At 46.6% G+C, this 13,206-nt stretch overlaps 2 protein-coding genes across 2 annotated transcripts in view; both read right to left on the bottom strand.

The window, feature by feature from the left end:
* LOC119464030 (E3 ubiquitin-protein ligase UBR2-like) overlaps positions 1 to 13,206 on the bottom strand; it is a 72,796-nt gene that overhangs the window by 36,915 nt on the left and 22,675 nt on the right. The window contains 1 exon segment of the mRNA XM_037724848.2: positions 8,731 to 8,859. Within this exon segment, the coding sequence (XP_037580776.1) occupies positions 8,731 to 8,859 (129 nt within the window).
* Positions 10,535 to 11,650, bottom strand: LOC125940300 (tigger transposable element-derived protein 6-like). Its single transcript, XM_049656335.1, has one exon. It carries the CDS (start codon positions 11,468 to 11,470, stop codon positions 10,535 to 10,537), a length of 936 nt encoding a protein of 311 aa, XP_049512292.1. The 5' UTR covers positions 11,471 to 11,650.

The following is a 13,206-nucleotide window of genomic DNA, read 5'->3' as shown; positions in this document are numbered from 1 at the left end:
ACTTTCGTGCAGGGAATATCGTCATATATACCTTCCCGGCTATTTCTCTATATGGATGCATAGCCATTCTGAGATATGCGTAACACCTATTGTCAAAGCTCAGTATTAGGCGCTCAAGGATTATTAATAAAAGACATATGATTATCGTAATAACGCGCATAACATGAACACTAGAGGTGTCGGGGTTCTCTTAAACTCTTTAATAGAAGGCTGCAATGACTTAGGGCAGCCTTTCTGCATGCATACGCTTGAGGCGGAGAAGCCCACTTTACAAATAGAAGGGAAAATGGTTTGGAGGTTGCTCGACAGACACCGCCATTCAGTAAAGTTAAGAGCTTAAGCTTATTCCTAACCTTCAAATTCGAGTTTCCTATTTGAGAAGCTGTGTGAACAGGTGTTGTACACGCATAGATGAGGTTTGCACGCGCATGGTTCGGAACTGATGGTAGTAGCTTAGTAGGCGATATTTACTGCCTAGACACACGTCAACTGCCTCTTAGTAGAGGAAAATAGTTAATGCAAGTACAAGCTCCGTTGCCGTTACCATCGGCGTTAACCAAATCAACCGACAAGTCAGGACTGAGACAGACGCGAGAGAGAGAGCGGTGAGCAATGAGCCAGCCCAATCGCCATCGTCATTGCCTCCCACCCGGAGAAATTTCGTGGACGGCTTTTATTGGTGGCTCGGCGTAGATTTGCGTGTCGCTGATCGAGCGTTTCGTTTAGAATACTCGATCACGTTGTTTATCTAGTTCCGGACATCTACTGAACCTGCCGTCAGAGCTGAAAGGCAGTCACGGTCTGGAGCATTTCCTCACTCGCAAACCTGCGATCGCCAATCCATTCATTCGTCGCCGCGAACTAGAGATGAGCATCATCGATGACCGGTTTCGGAATCTACAGCTGATTTTGCTTTGATTACGACCTCATTCAGCTCTTATTGTTGTACTTAGATGATCGATAGGAGCTTAATACATATCCTCAGGCCATTTTCTTTTGTACAAGTCGCCCTTCTTCTTTTGCGTTGTACCGATGCAGAGGTTAGTTTCGTTCCGCAAATGGAGTAATGTTTCTGCGGGAACGTGGTTATCGAATGTGAAAATTGTTCCTCGTTATTTGTTGACTTTAAAGACATGCAAACCGTGCCATCAGCTCTTCGTGTTCGTTATCGCTAGTGAAGATTGTAGTTTGCCCTAAAGACGCACATCACCAGATGACGTGTCATTTTCGGAATACACCTGCTCTTTAGCGGGAAATAAAAGCGACAAGGCCCGTTCTACAGATAAGTTGAACGTGATGCCGAGCGTAGTCCTGTAATGCTGCCGCGAGAAGAACTTCCTGCGCGGCCTCTGACTCTGTTGTGCATAATTTATACCGTTTTTCACGTGCGCTTTCGATCCCCTTCCGCAGTTTGCACAAAGGAGCCAATTGCGATCAAGAAATTCGATCCCGATAGGACCGATCGCGATAAAAAGTGCGCAGTGCAACACCTGTATTACTCCTAGTTCAAGCGGCAAGCATCGGAATCATGCTTTAATTAGTTGAGCATTTGCGCACGGCGTGTTGCAAATTTACAACTTCATTCATACACGGGTCGTAAAGAACTCTTGAATAAATCTCCGGTCGTTAAAAAAATTTCCATGAAGTGTTGAATGTGATGACAGCCAGTTTACCCAAGCTGTAATTTTTGTTTTGCTGTAGTTTTCCTTTTCTTTGTGTTTTGTTCCTTTTTTTTTTTTTTGTGCACAAATGCACATCGGCTGTGCTTTGCTCGAGTTTATCAGTCTATCCATCTGAGACTGAAAGTGGCCTTTCACCTTTCTGGCTTAAAACCGCACATTTAATTTACCTCGTGTAGGAAACCCTGTATGTTGTTTGCTTATTGTTTTACTTGCGGTACCCAATTAAATCACCTTCTTAGATATTACAATGGAAGAGTACCATGACATACATTCTTTATGTGGTGTCTACAAAGGTACATTATTGCTAAGTATTTCACTGTGAATGATGTAGTTACAGGATTTGCCCAAATGTCAGCACACACACACTGCATGCCCTTTCCTCTGCAGGCAAAGTTTCGTCAACCTCTAATCTGTGCACTATTTGATTGCTCTGGTGGCAGTGAGAAAGTTTCGCCAAATTATAACCTTACCCAAAATCATAATTACTGTGCAGTCTTGGAGATTGCTACTAATGTACCTATTAAAAGCAGCCTCTGGAAGTGATCTTAACCTAAGTCCTAAGCGATGTGCTGAAGTGGCCGTGTCCTGATAGGGCAGATTGCAAAAAATTGCAAATGATTGCAAATTTTACTTCAACATAGATGCACATTACAGAGGCTCTGGCATTCAGCCATGAAGCTTGAGTTTGCCTGTGTGGTTCCTGGCCATGGAAGTTGCATTGAAATGAGGGTGGAATTAAAAAACACTCATGTACCATGCTTTAGGCGCTCGTCAAAAACCACAGGGGATCAGACCTCGGCCGCGGCGGCCGTATTTCGACGGGGGCGACACGCAAGAATGCCCGTGTGCCTCGCATCGGGTGCATGTTAACGATTCCCACGTAGTCAAAATTTCCAGACACCTCCACTACAGTGTGCCTCATAATCATGAAGTGGTTTCAGCACGTAAAACTCCAGAGCTCAAAAAAAACAAAAAAAAACGCACACAGGTGGTCAAAGCTAATCTAGAGCCTTTCACCATGGTACGTCTCAAAGCTTAGGGCTTTGCGTAAAACAATTCATCCATTAATTATTCTCGGTTGGGTACTTTCAACTTGTGTTGCCTCTATTTTGCAGGTTACCCGCATGGCTCCAGCTTCGGCTTTCCTCCGTGTGTCGGGGCTTCTTCTCGTTGGCTTCACCGCCGTCTGCAGAGCAGAAGTGCAGTTTGCAACAGCCATAGACATCAGCGACCTGGGTGAACGCGTGGTTCGCAAGGACCTGTTGCCCGCCTGCCAGGCTTGCAAGACAGTAGTTAAGACATTCCAAATGTGAGTTATGTGTTGGTTCCTCTGCTTCGTTACTATATAAACAGAAGTCAGAGTTCTGTTAGTACACTGTGCAGAATCTCAAAGGTACCTAAAATCGTTTTGCTTTGTACTTTATGGATGCTGAACAGGCTTCAAAAAAAATTTCTCTCTCTATGTTATGCATATGATGCCAAGACATTATGTATAGTTACAGTAACCTCACAAAAGGAAACAATGGCAAAAAGCATTTATGGAGAACCAACCTCAGTTGCCATCCAAAAATGCGTTTAGCATGCTTTGGGAGGTGGTAATTTGCGGCACCGCGTTGCATTAAGTGTTATGGCTGGCGCTCCCCTTACCATTGTGCCTTGTCGAATGTGGGAGCCAACCGAGCGTTCACTTCCTCAAGCACCAGATGAGAACACGGTGCAGTGTCTGTGACTAGAGGCACATTGTTTCAAAATGCTAACTGTCATGAGGGAAGAATGCGAGGGACACTCACTTTAGCACTGTTTCATCATATGGTACCACCGTGCAGTGCTGCATGGTACCATTGGTACCACCACATGCGGTACTTACCCCTACATTGAATGTGATCTGATGGGTCGAATATTTTCCGCTTATTTATAGTGTATGGTCGCACATTCCAGAGTGATCACTTAGGCTTGTGCACGTCCAAAAATGTACAACACTTTTTGAGCTGTTGGAAAGTCTGATTAGAGAAGGCTCTTTTTCTGCAGGATTAGAAAGAACATTAAAGATGTTTCGGATGCAGTAATTGCAATTTGTTCCCATTGACAACTTGAAAGCGGTGATAATTTGCTGAAAAATGGTCACCTGCAAGAACTAAAGCAAAGTGCGCTTGACCGTTTTGCATGCTGCAGAAATATTTCGATCGTATTACACTATAGGCGTAAGCCATTTCCTTTCTGTTTTAATACATTTGACTGGTCGCTTTTAAATGCTCCGGCGGTGCACTTCCAATGCTCTAGTGAATAGCAAGCATGGGACATTCATTTTTAACAGGCTGAAAAAAAATAATGTTACATACGCGGACAACATACAATTAAGCCAAGGAAAACAGAGAGCTTATTAATGGTAGTGCACTTGCCTGGTTAGATTTTAGCACCCCAGAGTGCCCTGACGGGGCACTTTACATTTGAATAGTCAAAATTGTTCGCTTGGAACACAATTGCCTGGTTTGTTCAGAGCCAGGTGATCATTTGATTCCTCCAAATGCTCAGCTCCGGCGGGTTTTCTCTTGCTTCATTCTCGAAGGGGCTCTGCATTGCTTGCTGCCTGTCACGGTAGCACAGTGGCTGTGGCATTGTGCTGGGTTGCTGCTGCGGTTGAAATCGCAGGTTCAATCCCAGCTGCAGCGGCCACATTCTGATGTGGGCGGAAGGTAAAAACGCTCTGGTACCGTGCATTGGGTGTACAATAAAGAACCCCAGGTGGTCAGAATTAATCATAATCAGATTGTGGTTTTGGCATGCAAAATGTAGAATTTAATTTTTACATTGCTTGCTGTGAACTGTCAGAATGCAGCAGAAACTATTCGAATGTGCAATTAGTATCACCGCAGACCACTTGTGCTATTACACTCCAAAATAACTTTGCACCCTTTCAAGCTTATCTTGGGCCTGAGCAATAATCGTCATCTATTCTGCATGCCTTTCCTTTTTTTAATGCTGCACGCTCGGTACTTCCAGTTCACGACCTGCAAGTGTGTTATCAGCGTGACATAGCATTCTTGACAGGAAAGTAGCAGGTGCTGAGTTTTAAAAAAAGGAAACACAAGCTATGTGACAGATAATGATGATCATTGTTTGGGGAGAAAGATACACCTCAGAAGGTGTAAACGTTTTTTAGAGTGTGTTCTATCAACTTAGTTAGCGGTGTACAAAGTCTGATTGTTCTGGGTGATGGCATTTGTACAGGGCATTGAGCGAACAAAAAGGAGCCGCTTCGATGGAGGAGACGTTGACTGGGAAGCAAGAAATATGGGCAAGTACTCGAAAAGGTGAGCAAAGAAGGCTCATGTGTCGTAATGATAAAGACAAGCCCATGTTTGCACTGTGTCCTTCATGCTTGCATTTGTACTTTCAGGACTTGTTATTAGCGATGCACTCAGAAAGCTTTTGAAATGTTCACGGCAGGATAGGTCCAATAACAATAATGAGAAAGCTTTCTTTTAATTTAGGCACCCTTGGGAAGAGTTATTCCTGTCGTTCCTGTTATTCCTGTTGAAATGAAAGTAAGGATTTGCTTGCCGAGGACAAAGCATTCTGAAGTAAGCATGGGAACCAGCTCTGTTTTGGTGAAATTTAGAAGCAAGATTATGCTGATACAGTCGAACCCGGATTTATCAAATCTCAAGCGGATCACAAAAAAGTTTGGCATATAGGTATTTTGACATATAAAATACAAATTCTATACGAAAATTTTCAGGGGAATTTTACTGGTGTTCGTTATATACAATAATTCGTTATATGTGGGTTCGATATAACCGGGTTTGACTGTATATAGCCGAGCCTGTGGGAAAATATACAAACTGTGACGAGGTTTATGGACTCGTCAAATGACAGCCAGAAACGTAGCGGCAGCAATGATAGCTCAGCTAGATCGGCGAACTGGCTGCGCGACACGAGATGGCGACATCACTTTCTAGTGCGCCGATCTTCTGGCTCCGAGACACGCGATGCTGACAGGATTTTCTAGTGCCATTTTTCTTCCATACAAAATAAATAAATAAAAAGCTGTGCACTAATAATATTAATGGTTTGCCTTCCCGCGGCCACTGCCCGTCAAAGGAGGTCTCTGTAGTACTGTGATAGATTTCAGTTACATCACCTCTGAACAGAGCAGCTACAAAAAGTGGGCTTTCATTCCTGCCCGACAGATTTCTCATAATACTATTTGTCTTACTAAGCTCTCACTTCTTGCATGTCCTTCTCAGAGATCACGTAGCAGTCGCATCTGAACAGTGTATCATCTTAGTTCCTGTTTTCTGAGAAGACTGAGCCTGTCATATTGAAGCCTTCTTGCATGTGTAAATCCTTCTTCCTTTCTGTAGCCGCGTTTACATGAATGCGACATCGTTTACATGTAGCGCATTAACTCTCGCGAGAATGTAGGACCACATGGTATCGTATGAGGTAAGTGCAGCCCACTTCCGGCGTAACTGGTTTCCGATAGTGGGCCGAGTGCGTAAAAGAAACGCGAGTTGACACTTACTCGCGACCATGGAGGAAGGAAAAAATTTTTTCCTTCCTCCATGCTCGCGAGTAACAGGATCGTGCGATGCACCTGCTTTTTCAGCTGCCATGTTTGTTTTGATGTCTCGCAGTGCGGCCGCGCCGCTGGTTGATTGGCCGGTTGTAATCCCTCAGCGAATGCTTTCCCATAATTCCTGATGCGATACGCTTCTGTTCACATGTGCCGCTGAAATGCGCATTCTCCATCTCAAGCTACCCGTGTTTGGCGCATTGGATGCGATACGCCTTCCTAGCGAATTACCTCGTTTACATGAGATGCGATACGCTTGAAAGTCGATATGATACGCTTCTGTCGTATTCATGTAAACGCCGCTTGTCATTCCCTGCTTTGGAGAAGCAACAGCAGTACCCTCTACTTGTTCCCACTCTATAACAACGAAGCACCACCACCCTTCTGCCTTTTTCTTTTTTTCATCCCTTTTTTAACACACTGACTTCCCTGACCTTACTCTGTGCATCATCTTGTTCACCTCCTGCTCCATTGATGCTGTGGGAGAGTAGGCTACACTGTATAAAAACGCTGCTAAGAAAAGCAGTTGCTGCCCTAATGAAGAGAAGGCTCCTTGTCAAAACTTCCGCTCCAGCAACATTCCTTGTTCGACTACTGCTTATCATTGCTTACTGGTTTCTTTAGTAAGTGCGCATTTCTGTTTCTTCATAGTATATTTCTAAATATGCCAGCCCTCAAAATTTGGAATGATAAAATATTTGGGACAGTATTTTAGACAAAAAGCATACAGGAACGTTATTAAAACCAGGATAATTAATAAAATGATTATTACCTCTGTTGTGGGTTTTGATTTTAACGTTAACCTTCAGTTTGCACCTTATAATTCTTTCCTTCTTTCTTTATGTACTTTTTCTTTTACAGTGAGATTAGGTTCATCGAAATCCAAGAACACCTGTGCCTGGAGATAGTCAAGGGCCAGGAACACGTAAGCATACCCATTTTTATTAAAGGGACAAAAGGACCCTGAAACAATTTTGATGATTGTGTACAAGTGTGCTGAGTCGACAGTACAGGTCCTTCTGATCATTAAGAGAATTAAAGTAGACTCTTCGTAAAGCATGGATACAGTGGAACCTCGATGATACGATCACGGCTAATACGAATTTCCGGATGCTACGAATTTTTCTGCGGTCCCGGCCGAGCCCCATTACTTTGCAACGTGCTAGAAAACGGTTGTTACGAATCGATTTTCGACCCGCGTCGGTTGATACGAATAAATGCCGCCCCACCGTCGGCCGCGAAAGAGAACAGCGCGCAGTCACGCGCTTTCTCCCTTTCTCTTTTGGTGTGGAGGCGCGGACGCGACGCTGGACAGCGCAGAGGCCGCGAATGGGCGCGAAGAGTTCGAAGCGGTGGCGCTTTTGTTGCTTTTGTGCTTTTCCTCCTTTTCCGCGTGCCATCGGGCGGAGTGGCTGCCGTGCTTCGGGCCGCGTTCTTTTTTTGCGCCATTTTGCCTAGTCGCAGCGAGCTATGTCTACTGAGATATGATCTCAGCTGATTCGCGCGGCCGTACGCCGAGGCGCGGGAGCCTCCGTCGGCTGCATTATCAGTGCCGATGGCTCAGGGCGATTGTGGGTTTCGCTGCTGAAGTCACACGGTGCAAGATAGCGTGGCACGTAATCCACGGTGCAAGGTTGCGCTCGTTCAGTCGGGTGCGCCTCCATTTCTCCCGCTAATCGCCGTATTTTTCTTGCCGTAGGAGCGCTTCCGTATTCCGAAGGCGTGCTTCGTCCAAAGTTTATTCGCCAACGAGCGACGATCCATCACTAACCTGGGAGTTCTCAGTAATCCGAATTCTGTGTGTCAAATGAAGACGCCGGCGTGGTTTACGAAGCAGACAACTGCAGTTGCCATCTTGCCCCTGCCACAGCAGCAACCAATGGAGAGACGCCTTTCAGCACGGCAGCCAATCGGAGGCCCGCTTTTATCAGAGGGCCCATGTGACTACCTATCGCAGACCCGCGCTTCTTTGGTGTTTGTGCGTTTGTCACAAGTTGGCGACGACGGACGAATTGAGAAGCGGAACGGCGAAACTTTGAGCTTTCTAACGATACCAAGATGTCGGCGCTCGGTGGCGGGAAATACGAGATATGGCTCCATGAACTGCGGTGATATTGCGCGATTTAAAGCTGTTTTCTCGCCCTGCGCACTGACGAATTAAACTTTTTCGGGCACTTTCAGTGCGTTTTCAGCCAAACCATTTTGATGCAGCGTAGATTAGGCGTTGCAGATACCCAAAAACGTGGTTTTCAAAAATAGATTTTTTTCGCGATCTGATCCCCGCGTCCCCCCTTAATTTAGCTAGTTTTAATTGTGTTTCGATGATACGAATTTCGGCTAATACGAATATTTTTCCTGACCCCGTGAGATTCGTATCATCGAGATTCCACTGTACCTCTCACGGTGCTTCAACGTTCAACGCAAGGTCCAGCCCCGGCACAAATAATGGAGGGAAAGCCAAAGCAAACTTGCCTGCAGGAGGGTGATGTCACGGTCGTATGTCTCATTCCTAAGGCGCACGTTGTGGTAGAAGTAAATCTGGTTGAGCAGGGAGTAGCCATTCCGACGCCACATACCCGCCCGGAACTGGGCCACCATCACCTGCACAGGGAGAATAGCACAGCATGAAGACAGCACAAACATTGCCTCCAGTCGCCAACCAATTTAGCGGACACAGACGAGGCTGCAAAAATGTCCAAGCAATGAGCAGTCCAAAAAAATTAATACTGACAGTGAACTTAAACTTAAATGGCAATGTTTACCGTTCCAAAACTGTACAGTAGGTTATGAGGCACGCAATAGTGAGGAACTTCGGAATAATTTGATCAACAGGTTTTTTTTTAGCGCGCCCCAATGCGCAGTACACAAGCACTTTTGCATTACGCCCTCATCAGAATTCCACCAACGTGGCCGAGATCGACCCGCGACCTCTTGCTTGGTAGCGCAACACCACAGCACGGAGTCATCACATGGTGTACGTTACGGTAGAATTGATTTCATTGTTTCTTACAACTCCATCCAGCACAGCAGAAAATTCGTTTACAAAGTCTTGCTCTAGGATGTGCTCCATTCAAATTGAGTAAAAACTCACTTATAAGCCCCCAAACCCAGATATACCAAATTATCGGTTATAACGATATATCGGTTATAATGATGAGCCTCATCCTATCAGCTTATGCATTAGGGCTATGAGAAAAAAACCCATATAGTATAACGATGTTATTCAGCGCATATCGGTTATAACGATCGAAATTTTGCCTTTTGGGCGGCATTTTCCATGTAGAATAATCGTGAAATTTGCGTTGCTAAGTTCCCCCCGACACGGGGCGAAAAATTTCCTACGTGAGCTCATATCTGCCACCATTGCTGTGCAGCACGTCCCGCCCTCAATCCGCCCGCACGCCGATAGCAAAAGCCACGGAGGGCATCGCAAGTTGACGCAGCGTGCCACAAGATGGCGCCAGCTGCTTCGCGTCTGCGTGGCCGGCGATTGCGTGAGCGTCCAGAGAAAAAAAAAAGAAAAAGAAATGCCGGGAAGTGAACGGCGCCTGCGCTCCCCTTTTACAGTCTCCCTCTCTCTCTCAGCAAGCGCAGAAATGTGCCGCAGAAGCAGCAGTCAGTGCGCCGACAAAGCGCTAAGTTTTGTCGCCCGAGACGAAGCTGCCAATTTCGCAAGAGTCAAAGTACAAGCTAGCTCAGTCGATATTGTCGACGATTCTGGAAACGGAAGCGCCATGATCATGAAGGCTAGAACCAGTGGCAATGCCAATCAACGGAAAAGGCGAACTTTGTGCGCCAGGACAAAAAACCCCCGTGGGTGAAACCAACACGGTGGAAGCTGCTGATATGCCGAACTCTGGGAGCACATTGCTACTGATGATGAAATAGGTGATGCTTGGATAGAGGTGTTTCTTAGTGCAGATAGTGCTGCCTCGCTCTGCGAAGAGATCTCCAACGGGGCGATCGTTGTCGCAATAGACAACGGCGTTCTGCGACGGAGGCGACCACAGCAGCAGCAGTGACGATGAGATTGATAACGGCCATTACACAGTCAAACCTTGATATATTGAACAGCACGGTGATCGCGAAATAGTTCGATATAGCCAGAATTCGATATATAAAATCACGTAGAAAGCGCATCAAAAGCTTGTACAAATCAATCAAAGAACCAATAGTGGCGCAGTAAATACGCACTTGACGCTTCAAACAAAGTATTTATTCATTTGGCTGAAAGTACTGCAGCATTGTAGCCTGCATCTTATTGGCAACCGCGTGCTTAAACCACAGCGTCCTCAACGTAGTCTAAGCGATCCACAAGCGATAGGCCGGTGCCTTCTATTGCGCCGCAGTAGCGGCGTACAAGGGCCAACGCAGCTACAGCCTCGGCTGAAGTCGGGAGCGGGGCAACGTCGGCAGCGTCTTCGTTTGGCCGCTCAGCACTAACTTCTGCTGTGATCTCCACGTCCGTCAACTCCACCGTTGTTTCGGTGCCGTCATCACCACCAACGAAGTCTTCAATGCACATGCTTTGTGGCTCAGCACCGACAAAGCGCTCCAACGTGCTCCAGGTTTCTTCAAGCTGGCATTCTTCCTCCATATCGTCCAATCCTGCCTCTTCGGTTGCTTTTTCAGTGCAGCCAACGAAACCCGCATGCCGAAAGAAGTTAACTATGGTCGACTGCTTGACGTTGTCCCAAGAGGCTTTCGGCATTTTAATGGCACCCAAAAGGTCTACCTTAGGCTCTTGGCCCATCCGGAGCTTCAAAAGCAAAATGTCGATCAGCCGGCGCTTATAGATGGACTTGAAAGTGCGGATAATGCCCTGGTCCAATGACTGCAGCTTCGACGTGGTGTTCGGCGGCAAAAACTTGAGTTCAATGTTGTTCAGCTGGACATCGGTGTGGTGTGCCGTGCAATTATCAATGATAAGGCATACCTTCCGGCGCTGATGCGCCAACTCCGAGTCCCGTGCCTCCAGCCATTTTTGGAATATGTGCCGAGTCATCCACGACTTCTTATTCCAGGCATATGTCACTGGAATACTGGGGCAGTTGCACATGCACCTCGGGGTTTCAAACTTGCCTATGACAAGTGGCCGTAGCTTCGTGCTTCCGCCCATATTAGCAGCCAACAGAACTGTTATGCGAGCCTTGCCTTGCTTCCCGCCGTGGCACTTGTCCCCGCGGGTGTCGAGCGTTTGTCGCGGAAGCATTTGCCAGAACAGGCCCGTTTCGTCCGCATTAAATATCTGGTTCGGCTCATACTTGGCGAGAACCTGGGGCCACTCTTGTTCAAGCCAGTTCTTGATCTCTCCGTTATTGGCATCCTCACTCCCCCCCCGAGACTGTCTTCCCGACAAGGTTGAAGCGGGCCTTAAAACGTGGCAGCCAACCGCTACTAGCATTGAAGTTATCGGTGCCGAGAATGAATGCAAAGTTCGTAGCCTTCTGCTGTAGAATCTGTCCCGATAAACATTCCAGGCCCTTGCATCGACGAACCATTTGTGCAGCGACTTCTCAACATCTTCAAAGGCAGCTTTGCGAACACGCCGCGTGCCTGAGTGCTGGTTCTGTTCTGCCTTGGCCTTTATGTCGCTCTTGTTTTTCAGCAGCGTACTCGCTCAAAGTGCTTCTTGATATGTCGAAAGCTTCGGCGACGCTTGCCTTCTTTTCGCCATTCTCAATGCACTGGATGACTTCCAATTTTGCTGCAAATGTCAGAGACGTCCGCTTCTTCACGTCTGCAGCCATCACAACACCAACCGCACCAGGCCTAACTCCGATCAGACGATAACGACTGGCTTAGCACTAGCAGCGGCACCAAAGAGTCAGTGCGGCAAATGCAATGCGTTGACGTCAAATTAGCCAAGCCGCCGTGTGCGTCGCTATGTTCAAATGGCACCCTCGGCGCGATCGATGTGTGCAGTTATAGTGCGCAGCAGTCAGGAATGTCCATCGCGCCACCGCTATCTTCGAGGGTGTTGCGGGAAAGCTCGCCGCCTGTCGAGGATGGTGCGAAAAAGCTTGCCGCCGGTTGAGGGTGGTGCAGGAAAACTCGCCGCCGGTCGAGGGTGTTGCGGGAAAGCTCGCCGCCGGTCGAGGGTGTTGCGGGAAAGCTCGCCGCCTGTCGAGGGTGTTGCGGGGAAAGTTCGCCGCCTGTCAACAGAGCGCACATCGTCTGGGGTGGTGGACTTCGATATATCCATGTTACGTCTGACCCCGTTCGAAATAAAAAATAAAAAATGCATGCGATTTTTCTGGCGATATAGAAAGTATTCGACATACGCAATAATTCGATATATCCGTGTTCGATATATCGAGGTTTGACTGTAATAAATTATAGCCGCCAGTGTTGACGCAGCAGCTACACGCGATGCACACTGCGGTTGTGAACCTGAAACTTCCGCAAAAGCAAGTGCAGATTTTCAACTATGTCAGAGCGCCTAACGCACAACACGCTGTTTAAAGGTATAAATAAACATTTTATTTTTTTACAGCCTACTTTCCACAACGTCGATTTTCAGCGCAAATGCCTAATTTGGTTGCGGAGCTACAAAGATAGGTTCGGCATTTTTATTTTATTTTTTTTAACAGCAATCCAGATATAGCAATGATCAGTTATAACGATCGGATTTTGCGTTCTTCTTGATATTGTTATAAGTGGGCTGCACTGTATTTACGATTTTCCGAGCTTGCCTACTGAAACTGCATCCAGATTTAATTAACATTTTCAAAAGCGCATACTGTTACAACTTTATTACTAAGCTTTCGAAGAAAAAGATAGTGGTGGCTGCACTCATACTTTCGGAATGGCAGATGATAGGAACCTGCTAGACGCTGTTTTGAACGAGCTACAAAACGCACCAAAGTTGTAATCTTTGATGTGTTTTGTGACGTGGGGGGGCTTGGACATGTGGCCTGGTCTGCTGAGCCTTCGTTCTGCCTTTTT

This window comes from Dermacentor silvarum, chromosome 9 (assembly GCF_013339745.2).
Source record: "Dermacentor silvarum isolate Dsil-2018 chromosome 9, BIME_Dsil_1.4, whole genome shotgun sequence".
In the NCBI taxonomy this organism is placed as follows: Eukaryota; Metazoa; Arthropoda; class Arachnida; order Ixodida; family Ixodidae; genus Dermacentor; species Dermacentor silvarum.
The sequence above is the reverse complement of the archived record's forward strand: the minus strand, read 5'-3'. Positions and strand labels throughout refer to the sequence as shown.

Coding starts and splice junctions, on each gene's coding strand:
- LOC125940300 (XM_049656335.1), bottom strand. CDS start 11,470: ATGCTTCCGCGACAAACGCTCGACACCCGCGGGGACAAGTGCCACGGC.